The 22,071-nt window shown below is 31.8% G+C and overlaps 1 protein-coding gene across 5 annotated transcripts in view; it reads right to left on the bottom strand.

The window, feature by feature from the left end:
* LOC143247760 (medium-chain acyl-CoA ligase ACSF2, mitochondrial-like) overlaps positions 1–20,810 on the bottom strand; it is a 33,260-nt gene extending 12,450 nt beyond the window's left edge. For 2 of the 5 annotated variants that reach the window (XM_076496199.1, XM_076496198.1), the window contains exons 1-15: positions 20,654–20,810; positions 18,330–18,513; positions 17,397–17,525; positions 17,064–17,117; positions 13,350–13,468; positions 12,891–12,938; positions 12,530–12,647; positions 12,190–12,285; positions 11,094–11,242; positions 10,686–10,769; positions 9,061–9,152; positions 7,319–7,395; positions 4,833–4,940; positions 4,426–4,574; positions 3,650–3,791 (exon numbers count right to left, since the gene is read on the bottom strand). In XM_076496199.1, the coding sequence (XP_076352314.1) occupies positions 3,650–3,791; positions 4,426–4,574; positions 4,833–4,940; positions 7,319–7,395; positions 9,061–9,152; positions 10,686–10,769; positions 11,094–11,242; positions 12,190–12,285; positions 12,530–12,647; positions 12,891–12,938; positions 13,350–13,468; positions 17,064–17,117; positions 17,397–17,525; positions 18,330–18,513; positions 20,654–20,757 (1,653 nt within the window). In that variant the 5' untranslated portion in view covers positions 20,758–20,810. The remainder of the gene's footprint in view (positions 1–3,649; positions 3,792–4,425; positions 4,575–4,832; positions 4,941–7,318; positions 7,396–9,060; positions 9,153–10,685; positions 10,770–11,093; positions 11,243–12,189; positions 12,286–12,529; positions 12,648–12,890; positions 12,939–13,349; positions 13,469–17,063; positions 17,118–17,396; positions 17,526–18,329; positions 18,514–20,653) is intronic. The other 3 variants (XM_076496200.1, XM_076496201.1, XM_076496202.1) reach the window with 3 other exon arrangements.
* Positions 20,811–22,071: the final 1,261 nt, after the last annotated feature.

Genomic DNA, 22,071 nt, shown 5'->3' with positions numbered 1-22,071 from the left:
ATGAATCATTATACTTGTACACTGTAGAATCATTGTACTTGTACACTGATGAATCACTATACTTGTAAACTGATGAATTATTATACTTGTACACTGAGGAATCATTGTACTTGTACACTGAGGAATCACTATACTTGTACACTAATGAATCATTGTACTTGTACACTGATGAATCACTATACTCGTACACTGATGAATCATTATACTTGTACACTGATGAATCATTATACTTGTACACTGATGAATCACTATACTTGTAAACTGATGAATTATTATACTTGTAAACTGAGGAATCATTATACTTGTACACTGAGGAATCATTGTACTTGTACACTGATGAATCACTATACTTGTACACTGATGAATCACTGTACTTGTACACTGATGAATCATTGTTCTTGTACACTGAGGAATCATTACACTTGTACACTGAGGAATCATTACACTTGTACACTGAGGAATCATTACACTTGTACACTGATGAATCATTACACTTGTACACTGAGGAATCATTATACTTGTAAACTGATGAATCATTGTACTTGTACACTGATGAATCATTATACTTGTACACTGATGAATCATTATACTTGTACACTGAGGAATCATTATACTTGTACACTGATGAATAATTATACTTGTACACTGCTGAATCATTATACTTGTACACTGGTGAATCATTATACTTGTACACTGGTGAATCATTATACTTGTAAACTGGTGAATCATTATACCTGTACACTGGTGAATCATTATACTTGTAAACTGGTGAATCATTATACTTGTACACTGATGAATCATTATACTTGTACACTGAGGAATCATTATACTTGTACACTGTTGAATCATTATACTTATACACTGATGAATCATTATACTTGTAAACTGGTGAATCATTATACTTGTACACTGATGAATCATTGTACTTGTACACTAAGGAATCATTATACTTGTACACTGTTGAATCATTATACTTGTACACTGATGAATCATTATACTTGTAAACTGATGTATCATTATACTTGTACACTGATGAATCATTATACTTGTACACTGATGAATCATTATACTTGTACACTGATGAATCATTGTACTTGTACACTGATGAATCACTATACTTGTACACTGATGAATCACTATACTTGTACACTGATGAATCATTGTACTTGTACACTGAGGAATCATTATACTTGTACACTGATGAATCACTATACTTGTACACTGATGAATCATTATACTTGTACACTGATGAATTATTATACTTGTAAAGTGATGAATCATTATACTTGTACACTAAGGAATTATCAAACTTGTACACTGATGAATCATTATACTTGTGCACTGATGAATCATTATACTCGTACACTGATGAATCACTATACTCGTAAACTGGTGAATCATTATACTGGTACACTGATGAATCATTATACTTGTACACTGAGGAATCATTATACTTGTAAACTGATGAATCATTATACTTGTACACTGATGAATCACTATACTTGTACACTGATGAATCATTATACTTGTAAACTGGTGAATCATTATACTTGTACACTGAGGAATCATTATACTTGAACAATGTAGAATCATTGTACTTGTACACTGATGAATCATTATACTTGTACACTGATGAATCACTATACTTGTAAACTGATGAATTATTATACTTGTACACTGATGAATCATTGTACTTGTACACTGATGAATCACTATACTTGTACACTAATGAATCATTGTACTTGTACACTGATGAATCACTATACTCGTACACTGATGAATCACTATACTTGTACACTGATGAATCATTATACTTGTACACTGATGAATCACTATACTTAAAAACTGATGAATTATTATACTTGTACACTGATGAATCATTGTACTTGTACACTGAGGAATCATTGTACTTGTACACTGATGAATCACTATACTTGTACACTGAGGAATCACTATACTCGTACACTGATGAATCACTATACTCGTACACTGATGAATCACTATACTCGTACACTGATGAATCACTATACTTGTACACTGATGAATCATAATACTTGTACACTGATGAGTGATTATACTCGTACACTGATGAATCATTATACTTGTACACTGATGAATCATTATACTTGTACACTGATGAATCATTATACTTGTACACTGATGAATCACTATACTTGTACACTGATGAATCACTATACTTGTACACTAATGAATCATGATACTTGTACACTGAGGAATCATCATACTTGTACACTGAGGAATCATGATACTTGTACACTGAGGAATCATCATACTTGTACACTGAGGAATCATTATACTTGTGAATGTACCGTATGAATCATTGAATTCATGAATTCAATATATACTTGTACACTGATGAATCACTATACTTGTACACTGATGAATCATGATACTTGTACACTGAGGAATCATCATACTTGTACACTGATGAGTCATTATACTTGTACACTGAGGAATCATTATACTTGTGAATGTACCGTATGAGCCGTCTGTGAATTTCGTCTGATGCAATACCTTTGAAAATTTGCATGCTACAGCACTATGGCTTCCTCTACCCATCAACTAATAAAATGAAACTTTAAAAATTAGTTTTGTCAACACCAGGTTAGAGTCTTTGAAGATTTTAACATTTTCCGTTTATCCTCTTTGGAGTTTATGTCTTTTATCAAAAACCGGGACATTCGAGACAATTCATTGTCAACCAGGACAAATTAGTAAACCAAACGGAACACCAGAACAGACCCCTCAAACCGGGACGTATGGTAAGCCTATCTATACTATTTGATCAACATGAGGCCCGGCATGGCTAAGCGTGTTAAGGCGTGCGACTCGTAATCTGAGGGTCACGGGTTCGCATCCCCGTCGCGCCAAACATGCTCGCCGTTTTAGCCGTGGGGCGTTATAATGTGACGGTCAATCCCACTATTCGTTGGTAAAAGAGTAGCCCAAGAGTTGGCGGTGGGTGGTGATGACTAGCTGCCTTCCCTCTAGTCTTACACTGCTAAATTAGGGACGGCTAGCACAGATAGCCCTTGAGTAGCTTTGTGCAAAATTCAAAACAAACAGATCAACATGCTACGTTTAACAGCATGGTACACGTAACATTGAAACTAATCCTATACATGAGAAATCAACATGTTAATTAGTCAATACAAAGATGAAACAGCAATGTGGACGAGAACCGAAAATTTTCATCCATTAGGCTTAACAAAAATTACACTAAATTGCTCACTTGTTTCTTACTAATGTTTTTCCTTACATTCAACTCAGGGACAAGAGATAAACCTGAAATATTGTTTCTGGTTTAAGATTTTTAATTCACAAACTAAAAGAATTACTTAGCTGGTAATATTATCATCCTGAAATGCAACATGAATTCCAATGGTATCACGCAACACACACAGAAAAGTCTTCTCCATGTGACAGGCAAAAATATTGCTATTTTTATACAACTTTAATTTGAAATTTGTAAGATACTCATTAAAACGATATAAAAGAAATAATGCTGTGTGGTTTAATTTTTATTAAACCTACTACTTTTATTGCTTCAATGACATAAATAGTTTAATATTAATATTACATGAACAAAATAAAATTTGAAAATAACACACTCTTCTGGAAAACTCACCTGTACTTCAGCGACATCTGGATGCCCATGGAGGAACTCTTCAATCTCCCGAGGATATATGTTCTCTCCTCCTCTAATGATCATATCTTTAATTCTACCAACAATACTGATGTAGCCATCTTCATCCATCACAGCAGTATCTCTGTGTTATATTGTAAACATTCGATTACTAATATATAGAATGTTGACGGTTAGTTATCTTTCATAAAAAACTAAATAACACCTTCGTCCATCACAGCAATATCTGTGTTATATTGTAAACATCGGATTATTAGTATTGTTGTAAACAATATTTTCAATATTTTAATTCAGAAGTTTGATTGCCAGAGGGAGAGAGTTATTACTTCATGACCTGATAATTTACAGTACTACAAAAACAACAGTTCCGAGCCAGTATTAAGAATATTGTGTGGTCAGTAACAACAACAGTTCCTAGCCGGTAATAACAGTATTGTCTGGCCAATAACAAAAACAGTTCCTAATCAGTATTTACAGTATTGTCTGGTCAGTAATAAGAACAGTTCCTAGCCAGTACTAACAGGATAGTCTGGTCAGTAACAACAATAGTTCCTAGCCAGAACTAACAGGATAGTCTGGTCAGTAACAACAATAGTTCCTAGCCAGAACTAACAGAATAGTCTGGTCAGTAACAACAACAGTTTCTAACCAGTACTAGCAGTACAGTAATAATAGTTACAGACAGAACAGGTTACAAGAAGAAAGTTGAAGGATCAGAGTGGAATGAAGTGGACAAATCCAAGTTGTTTATGTCTTACCCAGTGTGATACCAACGTGCATCATCCAAGACTTGACCAGTTTGTTCCTTGTCACCCCAGTATCCCAAGAACGTTATATGGCCACGTGTACACAGTTCTCCTTCTTTGTTGACCGGAACTATTCGTCCATCATTGTCCACTATTTTAACCTGAGGACGAATGTACAGATTGTAAAATACAACAGGTACATATCATGAACATGTGAACTACAGTTTGTATGTATTGATATTTGATTGAACAGATGACACTAAACATGTTTAGTTTATGGTACACCTTGATGAGATCAAAGTATACAATCCACTGACAAGGATCTCAGCATGTTTAGTTCATGACACACCTATGACGTGATTATAGAACATAATAAATTTACTAAAACCTTAGCGTGTTTAGTAATATTTTACAGTTACCTCAACATGATCAAGTGGTGTTCCAACTGTGTGGTATTTCTTGTCCAGTCTCTCATCTGGACGTGTTGAACAGATCCCTGGACTATTTTCTGTTGTTCCATATGCATTCTGTGGACAATAAAAGATTATGGTAACTCCTCTGACAAAGTTTTTCTAGAAATCATTCAAATTCAAAGGATTTGTTTGTTTGTTTGTTTTGGAATTTCGCACAAAGCTACTCGAGGGTTATCTGTGCTAGCCGTCCCTAATTTAGCAGTGTAAGACTAGAGGGAAGGCAGCTAGTCATCAGCACCCACCGCCAACTCTTGGGCTACTCTTTTACCAAAGAATAGTGGGATTGACCGTCACATTATAACGCCCTCACGACTGAAAGGGCGAGCATGTTTGGCGCGACCGGGATGCGAACCCACGACCCTCAGATTACGAGTCGCACGCCTTAACACGCTTGGCCATGCCGGGCCTCAAATTCAAAGGAAAAAGGCTTGAATACCACATTATTTTCGTAGTATTGATATCGTACGTCTACCAGTTACAAGTTGATACTAAATGTCGCCCTAATTTTCCAATTACTCAAAAACCAGGTGCTACAACTGCTTGGAGTTCATATTTTGTACAAAGATTCTGAGAAGGTTTTTAGAATACAATGGGTTTAATCAGTTTACCTCTCCGAGTGACAGATACAATACATTAATATATTTTACAGAATGAATTATTTCTTTATATTATATGGAAGTGATGAAACTCCAGAGAGATGATCAGTATTTGAATTTGTCTCATATCTCTACAAAGAATGTTTGTTGAATAAGGTTAAATTTATTCTTTATGACTGATGTTTAGAATTGAAATTTAACTATTAACTTCAAGGTAAGAAATTAAGAAATACCTAAAAGTGTAAAATAATAAAATTATATAAGAAATTAACAAACAATTTTATCAAATAAAATATTGTAAATTGTTAATAAAAACAGAATAACGATGCTTTTATTTTAAAACATTTAAACATGTTATTCAATTTGGTGAAGGTTAATATTTTCTATTGTTTATTTATCTTGTGAATATGAAATAAAATAATAACAACTGTTCGCTATTATTCATGTCTTCATATTTTTAATCGATGTATTGTTTTATATTGTTTTATGATTACAATAACCTTGTTTTACACTTCTACTACTATTTTTTATTGTTTTATGATCACCATAACCTTGTTTTACACTTCTAGTATTATTTTTATTGTTTTATGATTACCATAACCTTGTTTTACACTTCTAGTATTATTTTTTATTGTTTTATGATTACCATAACCTTGTTTTACACTTCTAGTATTATTTTTTATTGTTTTATGATCACCATAACCTTGTTTTACACTTCTAGTATTATTTTATATTGTTTATGATTACCATAACCTTGTTTTACACTTCTAGTGTTATTTTTTATTGTTTTATGATTACCATAACTTTGTTTTACACTTCTAGTATTATTTTTTATTGTTTTATGATACCATAACCTTGTTTTACACTTCTAGTATTATTTTTTATTGTTTTATGATTACCATAACTTTGTTTTACACTTCTAGTATTATTTTTTATTGTTTTATGATTACCATAACCTTGTTTTACACTTCTAGTATTATTTTATATTGTTTATGATTACCATAACCTTGTTTTACACTTCTAATATTATTTTATATTGTTTATGATTACCATAACCTTGTTTTACACTTCTAGTATTATTTTTTATTGTTTTATGATTACCATAACCTTGTTTTACACTTCTAGTATTATTTTTTATTGTTTTATGATTACCATAACCTTGTTTTACACTTCTAGTATTATTTTTTATTGTTTTATGATTACCATAACCTTGTTTTACACTTCTAGTATTATTTTATATTGTTTATGATTACCATAACCTTGTTTTACACTTCTAGTATTATTTTTTATTGTTTTATGATTACCATAACCTTGTTTTACACTTCTAGTATTATTTTATATTGTTTATGATTACCATAACCTTGTTTTACACTTCTAATATTATTTTATATTGTTTCATATCCCTTATTTCCTTGTTATAACATTATTTCTTAATATTTTCTCTACCATAACCTTCGTTTATATATCGACTATTATGTTATACAATTACATTTACGTCTTTCTTCCAATTATTATAGTGTTTGTACGTTATCATGTCTTGAGTTTTATCTTTAATTTTTACCTCAAGAGACAGATATCCTAAAATGGAGATGATCTAATTACACAGCGAAAAGAAAGAGCTTTAGTTTATGTTATTGGATTTTGTTTTGTGTTACAGTTTTAAATTTTAATGTTGTTTAACATTTACCTTTACTTATGTGAAAATGAAAATGTTTAAAAATAGAATATTGTAAAAAAATATATAATAAATGACCTATCAGAGTTCAATAATACGTACTTTATAATGATAACTAAATTGCTGTTTTCACATAACTGTGAAAGAGATTAAAAACTTACAATGAGGTTTGTTACACCCAACTTCTGTTCTATATCCTTCCACAGCTGTACCGGACATGGGGACGCTCCGATAAGCACTGAAAGTAACACAGTTCTTACAATTAAGTAATAATCTGTATGCAATTACAAAACAATGTTATTAATGAGTTTAAGTGTTAAATGTTTCATCCAGGATGGTGAGAGTTTGAACATTACTCTAAACAATGAAAGCTTGTCTTGAAAAATGTTTCTTTAAAAGACTAAATGTGTCAAAGCTAAGACGTTTTGATTACACAAATGTACTAGAATTGTGTGATTTTATCATGAAGAGATTTATTTTAAGATTATAAATGAATTTCTATTAATAGTAAAATTACTAAAAATACCTAATAACATATCTCATTTTGAGCTACAAAACAGAGGGAAAAATTCCAATCAAGAACATCCTACCACCAACTATCTATACCAAGTGGGATGCCAATCAATAACATCCTACCACTAACTATCTATACCAAGTGGGATGCCAATCAATAACATCCTACCACTAACTATCTATACCAAGTGGGATGCCAATCAATAACATCCTACCACCAACTATCTATACCAAGTGGGATGCCAATCAATAACATCCTACCACTAACTATCTATACCAAGTGGATGCCAATCAATAACATCCTACCACCAACTATCTATACCAAGTGGAATGCCAATCAATAACATCCTACCACTAACTATCTATACCAAGTGGGATGCCAATCAATAACATCCTACCACCAACTATCTATACCAAGTGGGATGCCAATCAATAACATCCTACCACCAACTATCTATACCAAGTGGGATGCCAGTCAATAACATCCTACCACCAACTATCTATACCAAGTGGGATGCCAATCAATAACATCCTACCACTAACTATCTATACCAAGTGGGATGCCAATCAAGAACATCCTACCACTAACTATCTATACCAAGTGGGATGCCAATCAATAACATCCTACCACTAACTATCTATACCAAGTGGGATGCCAATCAATAACATCCTACCAATAACTATCTATACCAAGTGGGATGCCAATCAATAACATCCTACCACCAACTATCTATACCAAGTGGGATGCCAATCAATAACATCCTACCACCAACTATCTATACCAAGTGGGATGCCAATCAATAACATCCTACCACTAACTATCTATACCAAGTGGGATGCCAATCAATAACATCCTACCACTAATTATCTATACCAAGTGTGATGCCAATCAATAACATCCTACCACTAACTATCTATACCAAGTGGGATGCCAATCAATAACATCCTACCACCAACTATCTATACCAAGTGGGATGCCGATCAATAACATCCTACCACTAACTATCTATACCAAGTGGGATGCCAATCAATAACATCCTACCACCAACTATCTATACCAAGTGGGATGCTAATCAATAACATCCTACCACTAACTATCTATACCAAGTGGGATGCCAATCAATAACATCCTACCACCAACTATCTATACCAAGTGGGATGCTAATCAATAACATCCTACCACTAACTATCTATACCAAGTGGGATGCCAATCAATAACATCCTACCACTAACTATCTATACCAAGTGATAAACTGATGCTTAGTGAAAAATCCACAACTTAAAATGATGAGTAATCAATAAACACAAGTTTATCAGTTCCAAAATCAAAAGCTACACCCCAGTGCCATCTAGCATCCATTACAACTAAAATTATTAACCATTCACTTACCCCCTTGAAGAGTTGTGAGATCAAACTTTTGAACATCCGGGTGATTGACAATGTCAACAAACATGGTGGGCGTTCCCATAACAAGAGTGCATCTAAAATATGATAACAACTTCTGAAAATAGTGCTTCAATAAAAAATGATACAAAACAGAAATTACTGATATAAATTGAGTGTTATCATGTTGATGTCCAGCCAGAAGACAGAAATTACTGATATAAATAGGGTGTTGTCATGTTGATGTCCAGCCAGAAGACAGAAATTATTGATATAAATAGGGTGTTGTCATGTTGATGTCTAGCCAGCAGACAGAAATTACTGATATAAATATGGTGTTGTCATGTTGACGTCAAGCCAGAAGGCAGAAATGATTGATAAAAAAATGGTGTTGTCACACTGATGTCTAGCCAAAAGACATAAATAATTGTAAAAGTTTTGCTTGTCAAAATGAGAGTTGAAAGTCTGTAATAAAAAGAGAAAATGTTGTGATAAATATGGAGAATAAAGATTGTCTGGATGAAGAACAACAGTTGCTATAATGTGATAAAGATGGAGAATAAAGATTGTCTGGATAAAGAACAACAATTGATATAACGTCAAAAAGATGAAGAATGAAGATTTTCTGGAAAAGAACAACAGTTTATATAATGTCAGAAAGATGGAGAAAAAAGATTTTCTGGATAAAGAACAACAGTTGCTATAATGTGATAAATATGGAGAATAAAGATTGTCTGGATAAAGAACAACAGATGCTATAGTGTCATAAAGATGGAAAATAAAGATTGTCTGGATAAAGAACAACAGTTGCTGTAATGTGATAAAAATGGTCAATAAAGTTTTTATGCATAAAGAACAGTTGCTATAATGTCATAAAAGTGGAGAATAAAGATTGTCCGGATAAAGAACAACAGTTGCTATAATGCCATAAAGGTGGAGAATAAAGATTGTCCGGATAAAGAACAACAGTTGCTATAATGTCATAAAGGTGGAGAATAAAGATTGTCTGAATAAAGAACAACAGTTGCTATAACGTCATAAAGGTGGAGAATAAAGATTGTCCGGATAAAGAACAACAGTTGCTATAATGTCATAAAGATGGAGAATAAAGATTTCATGGATAAAGAACAACAGTTGCTATAATGTGAGAAATATCTACACGTTATTTGTAAATACAATATGTTTCTATGGCAATACAGACATAGTAAAAAATACCAATTATTAGTGTGTGAGAAGATGTGTTGAAAGTTAAACAGTGTTGAAAACAACGGTTCAACCAACTATGATAACAATGCTGTATATAAGGAGAGATATCTAAAGTATAACAATAGAGATTAGAAAAGTGAACATCTAATTATAACAGTCAGATATTCCATCTAATTATAACAGTCAGATATTCCATCTGTATTATAATGTATAGACAAATGGCCTAAAACAAAAATAGACTGAAAGGATTTTAATAAGTTAGACTTCTATAATTCAACAAATATAACTTTAATTCTCTTGTATTCCAAAATATCTTTGTCTTCTAAAACAGATAAACCTAACTGAGCTGTAAATCATAATTATTCAGTGTATTAGTTACCCACAAAAGGTGAAAAACTTTGACATCAACCTAGCCACTTACTTACTTGTAAGAAAGTATTTGGTGGCCTAACAGAAATATATGTACTGTAGTAGAGATAGTGGATGAAACAGGAATCCAATTCATTCTACTGAAACACATATTAAAAATATCGTCTACTTCGACTTTGATTTCTTTTAAACAACCATCCATAGTAAACATTTATTACGCTTTCAGTGATGTCAAGAAAACCCACTTGTAGAGAAATATATATGCAAAAACGGCTCGTTTGGGTTGAGAAAATATTTTACATAGAAGAGCAAAGTTCGCTTTTTAAATCGTATTTATTACGTTTTAATATCAATGTTAAAGTTATTATAACATCACTAATCACACGTGTGGATGTTATTTCATCATTAACAAATAACAGTCTCTGAATATGAACAACAAAAGATAGTTTATCTCTGAACTTTACCTTTCTGTTTCAATAGCTTTCAATGTCGCCACAGGGTTAAAAAAAGACGAAGGAAACACAGATACTTTCTGGTGAATAATAGTTGCGATAACACTGCCAACATAACCAAAGGAATGGAATAGTGGTATGGGAACACAATCCACTGGTTTCTGAAACAAAATCAAAACCACATATAACTGTAACTGCTAAAGGACTTCCTATAACAAAGTCAGATAGTTCAGTCTATGCATCTAAGGTGTTCTTATATAAGACCATCTACAACTTTAAACTAAAGTGTGTTGAAACAGAGATTTCATTCATAAACATATTGTGGTAATACCCTTATTACCACAATATGTTTATGAATGAATGTAAACCATGATTGTCTGGCTTTTCACTAACTAAAGGTTACACAGTAAATTATAAAAACACTATATCTTACCCTTGACTTACAAAATTTTATCATTAGATAAATGTGCAAGCTAATAACAGAATAATGATTTGAAAACTTGATGATACCAGTTGCACAACACTCGTTTACAACAATACTTACCACTCCTGGTATAACAGGATGATTGTGAAGGTGTAGTTTACAACAATACTTACCACTGATGGCATAACAGGATGGTTCTGAAGGCGTAGTTTATAAAAACACTTACCACTCCTGGTATAACAGGATGGTTGTGAAGATGTTGTTTACAACAATACTCACCACTACTGGTATAACAGGATGATTGGGAAGGTGTAGTTTACAACAATACTTACCAATCCTGGTATAAAAGATGGTTGTGAAAGTGTAGTTTATAACAATACTCACCACTACTGGTATAACAGGATGGTTGTGAAGGTGTAGTTTACAACAATACTTACCAATCCTGGTATAACAGGATGGTTGTGAAGGTGTAGTTTACAACAATACTTACCACTCCTGGTATAACAGGATGGTTGTAAAGGTGTAGTTTACAACAATACTCACCACTACTGGTATTACAAGATGGTTGTGAAGATGTACTTAAAAACAATACTTACCACTCCTGGGATTATAAGTATACTGGTATACCAATACTTACCACTCCTGTATAACAAAACTTACCACTTCTGGTATAACAATACTTACCACTCCTGGTATTATAAGTATGTTGGTAAAGACTACGGCATTGTTGATGACATTAAAATGAGAAAGTGTTGCTGGTTTGGGTTTTCCCGTTGTTCCCTGAAAAGAACACATGTTCGTCAATTTGAAGGCATAGACAACAGACAAAACTGTTTTTTTATTATTTTAAAGTCTTTCTTGCAATAGCCAATATGATAAGTTTAATATATATTTTTTGCCATTCTAAAGGTGTATAATATGAAAAATTGTCTTTGAATTAGGTTCAACATGACATATTTAAATACAGATGTCACTATCTTTTGATAAAGATGTCTTATCTTTTATGGCCATCAATAACTCCTACCGATGTAAACTGAATGTTAACTGGATCGTCAAACTGAATCTTGGAGTCCAGCTCCTTCACTTGTCGCAATTTCTCGTTTCCTGCGGCACTTAGAATATCGTCAAACTTGTAAACTCCGCTAAATTGATAATAAATTTAATACTTAGTAATAGAATACTATTTTGTCAAGTGTAATATTAAGATAAATACAAATACGGTAAGAAAGACATATGGTTTTGTTATCTATTTTATGTACCGTTATTTATATCTTCATTCTAACATTTCATTTTTTTTCTCTTAAAGTAAATATTTTCACATCCTGACAGAAGTATAGAATATCCTAAAATCAGTTATGATGTGGTCAACTTATTTGGTTACTTACGGAAAGTCCTTCTTTGTCAACATGACAACTGTGTGTAAATCTGGACATCTGAAGCAGAATAAACAGTGAATATAGACATCAGTATATTATATGATGGTTATTATGTCAGTAACTATAAAATATATTACTAACTTCATATAATATGTAAGTCCATGATATACCAATAATCAGTATTTAAAAATATCTACAAAATAAATAAGACAATGTTTGTATGACAGAGATGTGTTCAAACAATATAAATTGTTTATAACAATATTTTAACAAGTGATGTGGACTACCAGTTACCTGTTACATTTAATATGACCTGGTTTAACATTATAATTTATATTATATTATTAGTTACCTGTTACATTTAATGTGGCATGATTTAACATTATAATCTATATTTTACTGTTACTTACCTGTTATATTTAATGTGGCCTGGTTTCAACATTATAATCTATAATGTCTTTACCTTACCTGCTACTTTTAATCTGGCCTGGTTTGGATGATATAATCTCTGGTACAACAGAACACAACTGTTGGAAGTAATCTTGTTTTCTGAAAGATTCTCCTGCAATAAGTGCTTTACAAGAGGTCTAGAAAGGTAGAACAGTTTGTTCATCTCTTCAAGTGATTCGATTTTATACATAAAACGTACTTTAATTTAGTAAAATGTTGTAAACAATGTAGAAAGTTAATATATAGTATTTTATTGGTAAACAAAGTGTATATATATATAAACACACAAATATATCCTAAGTTCTTTTCTTTAAGTCAATCATATCAATCAGTACTTTACAAGAGGTCTAGAAAGGTAGAACAGTTTGTTCATCTTTTAACTGTATTTTAGGTGTTGATTTTATATATGAAAGGTCCTTCATCTTAGTAAATTATCATAAAGAATATCGAATGTTTCTATTTACTATTTCAGTTGTAAAGAAAGTATATATATACATAAAACAGTGAAAATATTATCTTGCTCACAGAATGGGACATGTATATATGTACTGTACTGTTCTAAAGTGTTAGGACAAGAGAATGTTTTGTCATTCTCTCCAGTTAATGGAGTTAATTGTTCTATACTATTACAGAATGTAAATTTAAAAACTATTGTAATGATTCACTGATTTATGTTGACAACTGAATGAGTCAAGGTGAGAACATTTATCATTATTTATAATTACCATATACTTGTATCAAGGGTATGTCATAAGGGTTCTGCTTGAATGAACATACTGATTAAATTTAGGGTCTGAAATAATTGTCATGGTACCCAATGTGGTGTCTTAACAATATAGAAAGAAGCTAGCATATGGTACCAGTATATGCTAGAAGAAACCAATTTAATGGCACTCCACTAAAAAACCTTGACAAAAACAGCGTTTAAACCATATATGAAATTTTGTTGTCATGCCACAGCCCAACAAAGCGTGGATAATTGTCAGTAGATCACCTACCATGAAGCATGGGGGAGGCAGTGTAATGGTTTCAGTGTGTTTTTTCTGTTGAGGTAACAGAAGATATTTGAAAATAGATGAAATAATGGACCATCAGATACTGACCCATCATGGTATACACAGTGGTTTGCGTATTATTGGTAAAGAATTATACTACCTAGAAGATAATGTCGTATATCCAACCTGTGTAGAAATCTCTTAGCTAAGAAAGAAGCTGCTGGAGTCATTCAAGTCAAACAATTGCCCCCACAGAGTCCCAGTCACAACCCATATTAGGAACTTGATAAATCAAAAACTTAAAAAATCAAAAGTTACTTCCAAAGAAACTTTATGGGAATGTATTAGAGACATTTGTAGTAAAATATCAAAGGACACTTTAATTAGATGTTACAACAATGTCTGTCTGCAGTTATTAAAGTAAAAGGTGGACATACAAACTATTAACTGTTTGTTGAACTCAAACATTTCCACTGTTGTACTAAATATGAAGATAAATAAAACATTGATGTTTCACCTGTGATTTATCTTCTTTTGTTCTATGAAAGTAGCCTGAAATCTAATTTTTGACTTTATCCTAACATTTTGTACACTACTGTATATAAAACAATTGAAACACTGGCTTACTGACAGAACATCAATTTATAATCAGAAATTATAGAAACGTCTGTAGACATTTTCAAATATGTTATATACGGTATATGTAATGTTTGAGCGGAACGTTACACTTCCTTGACTCAAGGGAAGTAAGACGTTTGTGAATAAAATTATTATACTGTTTATGTTATATTTATTAGAATAAGAACAAAATCAGACATTCAAAATATATATACAAGTTCACAAAATATTAATCAAATTTATTTGAAGAAAATGTCCAATTTCAACGGCCTGGCATGGCCAAACGTGTTAAGGCGTGCGACTCGTAATCTGAGGGTCGTGGGTTCGCATCCCGGTCGCGCCAAACATGCTCGCCCTTTCAGTCGTGAGGGCGTTATAATGTGACGGTCAATCCCACTATTCTTTGGTAAAAGAGTAGCCCAAGAGTTGGCGGTGGGTGGTGATGACTAGTCTGCCTTCCCTCTAGTCTTACACTGCTAAATTAGAGACAGTTAGCACAGTTAGCTTTGTGCGAAATTGAAAAACAAACAAACCAATTTGAACTGTTTCGTTTTTTTTTTAATGGACTTTCTCATGCGGTTAAAATAGAACATTAATTCTACGGCCTTTTCATGAAGTTCATTTTCCACTTCATTTTTACATACAATTTGATAGAATTAATACAACTTAACACTGGCGATGAAGTATGAATTTCTATTTCCTCACTATCTTTTCCATTTTGTTCATTTTTGAATCTCTCATACTGTTACCATCTTGAGATTCTACTACAGATTTTAAATCAGTTTCTGTTAAAACATTCCTTTCAACGTTCACAAAACTTTCCACATTCACAGAATCATCTACATCAATCAGAGTTTGGATTTCACTAAAAGCGTCATAACAAACAACTTCTCCACAATCTCCGCCATTATCAAGAATAAATCCACAATTTTGAAAGCACTTTATTACGTATTCATCTTTTACGCATTTGATTGAATGACTTCAAAATGCAATTACATCTAACACGTCAGTTTTCATGATTACTTGAGATGCTCTCTTACAGTTGTCCATGTTTGCAATATGCTGAAGCATCAGTTTTCTGTATTTTAATTATATACACTGTATAATTCCATTACCTAGTGGCTTCAGAACTAATGTTATACATGGAGGTAAAAAGACTAAACGAACATTTGAATGTTGAACTTTTGGGTGACAAGTTGTATTATCTAGGAAAAGTAGAATATTCCTATTTTCTTGTTCCATTCTAATGTTTAATTTGTTCAAAAATTACTCTGATATAACACTTGTCATCCACACTTTATTATTCACTTTCCATTCCACACAAAGTTGACTCTTCCTTACATTTTTGAAACAGCACAGATTTTCACTTTTATCTATTACCCAAGGTAAATTTCCCTAAATTTTAAAATTAGGGAAGAGAGAAATTATTTAAAGAGTAGAACTTTAAGACATTAATGTATTTCTACGAATCATGAATCTAATTTAGCTGTAAAAATAATTACGGTAGAAAAAAGAATATATTTAACCAATACTTACTTAACAAAATGTGCGAGAATATAATTTAAACAAATTATTAATTAAACAATAATTTATTAATATTTGAAGAAATTATTAATTAAATAAGAAATTAATATTTAACCAAAAACATTTTTCCGCCTTGACTCATGTTCTACTTGTTGATAGATGAAAGATAGTTTTCTGTTACGCAGGTTCCACACACACAATTCTGGAATTTGTTTAGGAATAAGATTAATATATTAACCACCAGGGGCGCTCGAAGACTAAACAGTCCTCCTTCAACTGCGCACTTCATAGAAGTTAAGAATTTTAACCACTTGCCTATTGATAATTTTCCACCTTATATATAGAAGGCCTTTTATAGGAGAAATATGAAAGATAATTTTGATATTTCTGTCCCTATGTTAGGTTTCCGCCCTATGCAGTTTTCGGCTTAGAGAGGTTTTACTATATAAAGATCAGTTATCACCTAACTTTATGGTATGTCATCTTCTTTGGCCATTTTATCACATATCACCGTTTTTTTATTCAACATTGTTACTAACTACAGCTGTAATAATATTCTAGTTTTATACCAAAGAAACGAACTGTAATACCTTACCAAGTTAAAGCAGTATTCTAGTTCAGAAGGCATGAAGGCAGGGTTGATATTGACCTGGAACAGAAAACATAACACACAAAAGTTATGTTACAAAAATTAATCAGTAGTGAGATAACGAATGTTGATGTTAATATTAAAGCACACAACATACAAAAGTAAGTTTATGTTAACAAATCCATGAGTATATGTTAACATATATTAGTACACGTTACAAAATAATCTCTTATTTACTCTATATTCAGATGTAAATTTAAATTCATATATCTCATGTTTGTGAAGATAGAGATGTTTCAAAATATTACTTTAGTTAAAGATAATATCAAATATCCTTACTAGTACCAGTCCAGCTTTAGCTGCAGCCAGCTGAGTTAGAACCCACTCATAACAGTTGGTGCTCCAAATTGCCAGACGTTCTCCAGGTCTCAGTCCAAGCTCTAAGAAACTTGCTGCTAGCTGATCTGTCTGTGGTGCAAACAATGGAACATTACCAAATTACGAGAATAGTTGTCTTAGGAATTTACAGATGTAGAAAATGTTATTTAAATAAATGTTACCTTCAAGAAACTTCTGAATTTATATAGACTTATACAGATTATCCAAACATATGAAGCTATCTGCTTTATCAAAATATACGACAGGAAAGATTACCAAAATATACAAGATATCCAAAAGTATGTGGATTATCCAAACATTTCAGATTTGGTTCTGCAATAAGATATGGAGAATGTCATTTACATTACAGTATATCTAACTATAGATGAATCATTATATTTAAAAGTATAGTCCCTATATCAGGTTTTGTACAGTACGGAAATACATGACCAACACATTTACATTTATTACAAGTCATGTAATGAGATGTTAGACTTATAATATTCTGTAAATACATTAACAACACCTTTAGAATGACAGAGGTTGATATTTGGCTTATAATATTCTATATATACATTAGCAACAAATTTAGAATGACAGAATTGGATGTTAGGCTTATAATACAATGTAAGTACATTAACAACACATTTAAAATGACATAGAGTTGGATGTTAGGATTACAATATTATGTAAATACATTAACAACCAATTTAGTATGATAGAGTTGGATGTTAGGCTTATAATATTCTGTAAATACGTTAACAACACATTTAGTATGATAGAATTGGATGTTAGGCTTATAATATTCTATAAATACGTTAACAACACATTTAGTATGATAGAATTGGATGTTAGGCTTATAATATTCTATAAATACGTCACCAAATAACTTACTTCTTGATTAATCTCCAGAAAAGTGCGACGGATATCCTGATGACAGAAAACAAAAGCTAATTGGTTACCAATTTTGTCAGATACTTTGTTTAAAGCTTGACCAATAGTGGATCCGATAAGAACGCTGTCTCCGTGACCAAAGTTATAGCTAATTTTAAACTTTTCTGGATTGGTCGCTAAAAGCCTGTAAACAACAGAGATAATTATGATCTTAATATTAACATTACGTTAAAAGATAACATTTTTTAAGAATTATTCACATGGTATGCTGTAAACAAACTAAAGCTCGGTAGCGTTGCAATGGTGACAAGTATATTGTTTGACACGATCAGAGTATAGTCTGTCTTGTAAACACTTCTGAACTAAAACCTATCATGACCTGGACATGCGAACAAGTGTTTTTAATATCTACCAATGGTGAAATAAAATGACCACCGAATTTACCTTTACGGTGTCATATGTCTATAGTACGTCCGTAGCAAAACTATACTTGTGGTAGTATATTCACGCGCTAAGTCCGTACACTTCACAGATATGTTGGTGGTAGTATATTCACGCGCTAAGTCCGTACACTTCACAGATATGTTGGTGGTAGTATATTTCACAGAAAGGTTTCTGGTAATATATTTATTAAGTAAATTCTTAACGGTTGGAATTTTTAACCTCAATGTCGACTTCTATGTAAACTGGTTAAAAACCTCTATATAACCTTCAAACCCCCCGCCACCACAAGAACTTTGAACCCAACAAAAGGATTAAGGTCACCTTCACAACAAATTCGCAACTTAAAGCATCTTTAAGTAGATCATATATTGGACAGTGCACACACTGACCACTAGGTGAAATTCAGAGTGTTGGATTTTAATAAGCATTATCTATATAGTAATGATGTACATTTACAGTATAAATGGTACCAAAATTATAAAATCATAATATTACACATGAATACTACTATCCATATGAACACAGCCTTTGTTATAATTCTTATTAATCGGAAAACTACAGAATTTGACTGGAAACATTTATCAATTTCTAACATTACAAACTATTCAACTTCAGTGAATTATTTCAAACGTTAGAATTTCTACGAGGATATTAAATATAATCATCGGTAGAAAACAGTTAATTAACTAAACTATCTTAAACTATCTAATTAACCTAATTATATTAGACTATCTATTCAACCTATCTATTTAACTAGCCTAATTATATTAGACTATCTATTCAACCTATCTATCTAATTAACCTAATTATATAAGACTATCTATTCAACCTATCCATCTAATTAGCCTAATTATATTAGACTATCTATTCAACCTATCCATCTAATTAACCTAATTATATTAGACTATCTATTCAACCTATCTATCTAATTAACCTAATTATATCAGACTATCTATTCAACCTATCTATCTAATTAACCTAATTATATAAGACTATCTATTCAACCTATCCATCTAATTGGCCTACTATATTAGACTATCTATTCAACCTATCCATCTAATTAACCTAATTATATCAGACTATCTATTCAACCTATCTATCTAATTAACCTAATTATATAAGACTATCTATTCAACCTATCCATCTAATTAACCTAATTATATCAGACTATCTATTCAACCTATCTATCTAATTAACCTAATTATATAAGACTATCTATTCAACCTATCCATCTAATTAGCCTAATTATATTAGACTATCTATTCAACCTATCCATCTAATTAGCCTAATTATATTAGACTATCTATTCAACCTATCCATCTAATTAACCTAATTATATTAGACTATCTATTCAACCTATCTATCTAATTAACCTAATTATATTAAACTATCTATTCAACCTATCTATCTCATTAGCCTAATTATATTAAGCTATATAGTCAACCATCATTTGCAATAACTATTAGTAATAACCGTTATTATAAATTGTATTGTTTTTTGTTTGTATATTAAAATATATTTGTGTTAAAAAAGAAAATTGTTGCGTGTGTCAATCTTGCTGACAAATATCGTAAATTTCGTACATATTAGTGTTAATTAAATTCTAAATTCAAATTCATGTTCCTGGTTATTTGAAACAGTAATACGTAGAGTACGTAATATAATAAATTGAAGACTCGTCCGGGATAAATTATATAAACAGAACATACAGTCAAAATATTAATATTTACCTAAACATAATGCACACTAAAAGTGTTAATTTCTATAAAAAAAACAAACAAACACTTCACAATGTCAATATTTATATAAACATAATATCAGTAACCTTAATACGTATATAAATAATTCATGTTTACACAACACAAGACCAGCGTACGTACCTGTACAGTGGAGTCCTTATAGCTCCAGAGAACGAAGAAATGATAGTTTTAGTCATATATCGCAACGTAAACATTTTGAACCGTAAAATAATGGCAAACAACATGGAAGTTTCGTCACTTTATAGTTCCGTATGTGACGTATCTGATGACGTAAGCTGCCGTAATCCCATTGGGCGTTGTTGTCTTCGTAAAACTAGCCTCTTTCTGTATATTTGTTTCTGTTCAACTACGCGATGAATATTGTAATGTAAGACACATGCCTACCTGGTTTCTTGTTTCGTAAACTAAATACAAGAGTAATCTTCACTTGAAAATAAACTGTTTGTTTTCCAAATGAACGTGTACGTTACGGTGGTTGTAGTTCACATACATTATAACAACTTCAATTCGATTATTTTAATAATCTGGTCACGTAGCTGGAACTTCGTGATCATTCATAATTACATATATTGTTGCTAGATGGTGTTAAAGTAAGTTCTGATGTCCAGGTGAGAGTACCTAAATAAATCTCTGTTTATATGTTCTTTATTTACAATGCATAATCTTTTTCTTCCAGTTATTTCTTCCTTCGTGTGTTCAAATTTACCAAAATTAAAAAAAAAATTATGATAAAGTTGAAGAGAAACAATGAACTGGTTTCATACTAATGTATAATTCGTTTCAATGAACTAGTCTATTAGACATCCGGTATGTGGCAAAATAATATTAAAAATTAATTGTGACGTCATCTTATAACATTGCGTATTATGCGAGTTCATAATCATCTCATGAAACACAAGGCATATTCACGTATTTTTAAATAGATTTCCCTGTACAACTTATTATTTGCTTGACTTGTTTTGGTTGTGACACAATACACTTGTTTTTAAGGGTTTGTGGGTGTGTCCACATGATTTAATTCACTGTATTACAGATGGAACAGAAATAAAAGTTAAATATGTATGTATATTATAACCATAAAATATTCAAGCCATAAACAAAAACACATTAACATTTTTTTTTAAAATACATTACACATTAAAGAAGCGGGGAAATCCTAGATTATAAGCTACAACGTGGGATTATAAAATGTGTCCTAGATTTTGGAGGTGATTGAGGAAATAGGACCCACATTGCGGTGGGGATACACCGTCTATCAGTCTTAACCTCCAATTCGCTAGTGTCGCAGAAGAAAATTAGGAGAGCGAGATGTGGGTGCTCAAGCCCACAACGTCCCACATCTATATAACCCTTCACTGTCTGTAAACAGTTGTGTGAAGATGACTGTTCTTCCACTTTAGAATAAGAAAAAAGAAAAACATAAAAATATAAAAAAATAAGGTACTACCAGTGGGGGGGGGGAGTAAGTAAGATAAAACTTGAAGTTAGAATTCCTGCCCCAATTTATTATACACGATAACAGTACAAGAAACAAAACT

This window comes from Tachypleus tridentatus, chromosome 3, assembly GCF_004210375.1.
Source record: "Tachypleus tridentatus isolate NWPU-2018 chromosome 3, ASM421037v1, whole genome shotgun sequence".
NCBI lineage: Eukaryota > Metazoa > Arthropoda > Merostomata > Xiphosura > Limulidae > Tachypleus > Tachypleus tridentatus.
The sequence above is the reverse complement of the archived record's forward strand: the minus strand, read 5'-3'. Positions and strand labels throughout refer to the sequence as shown.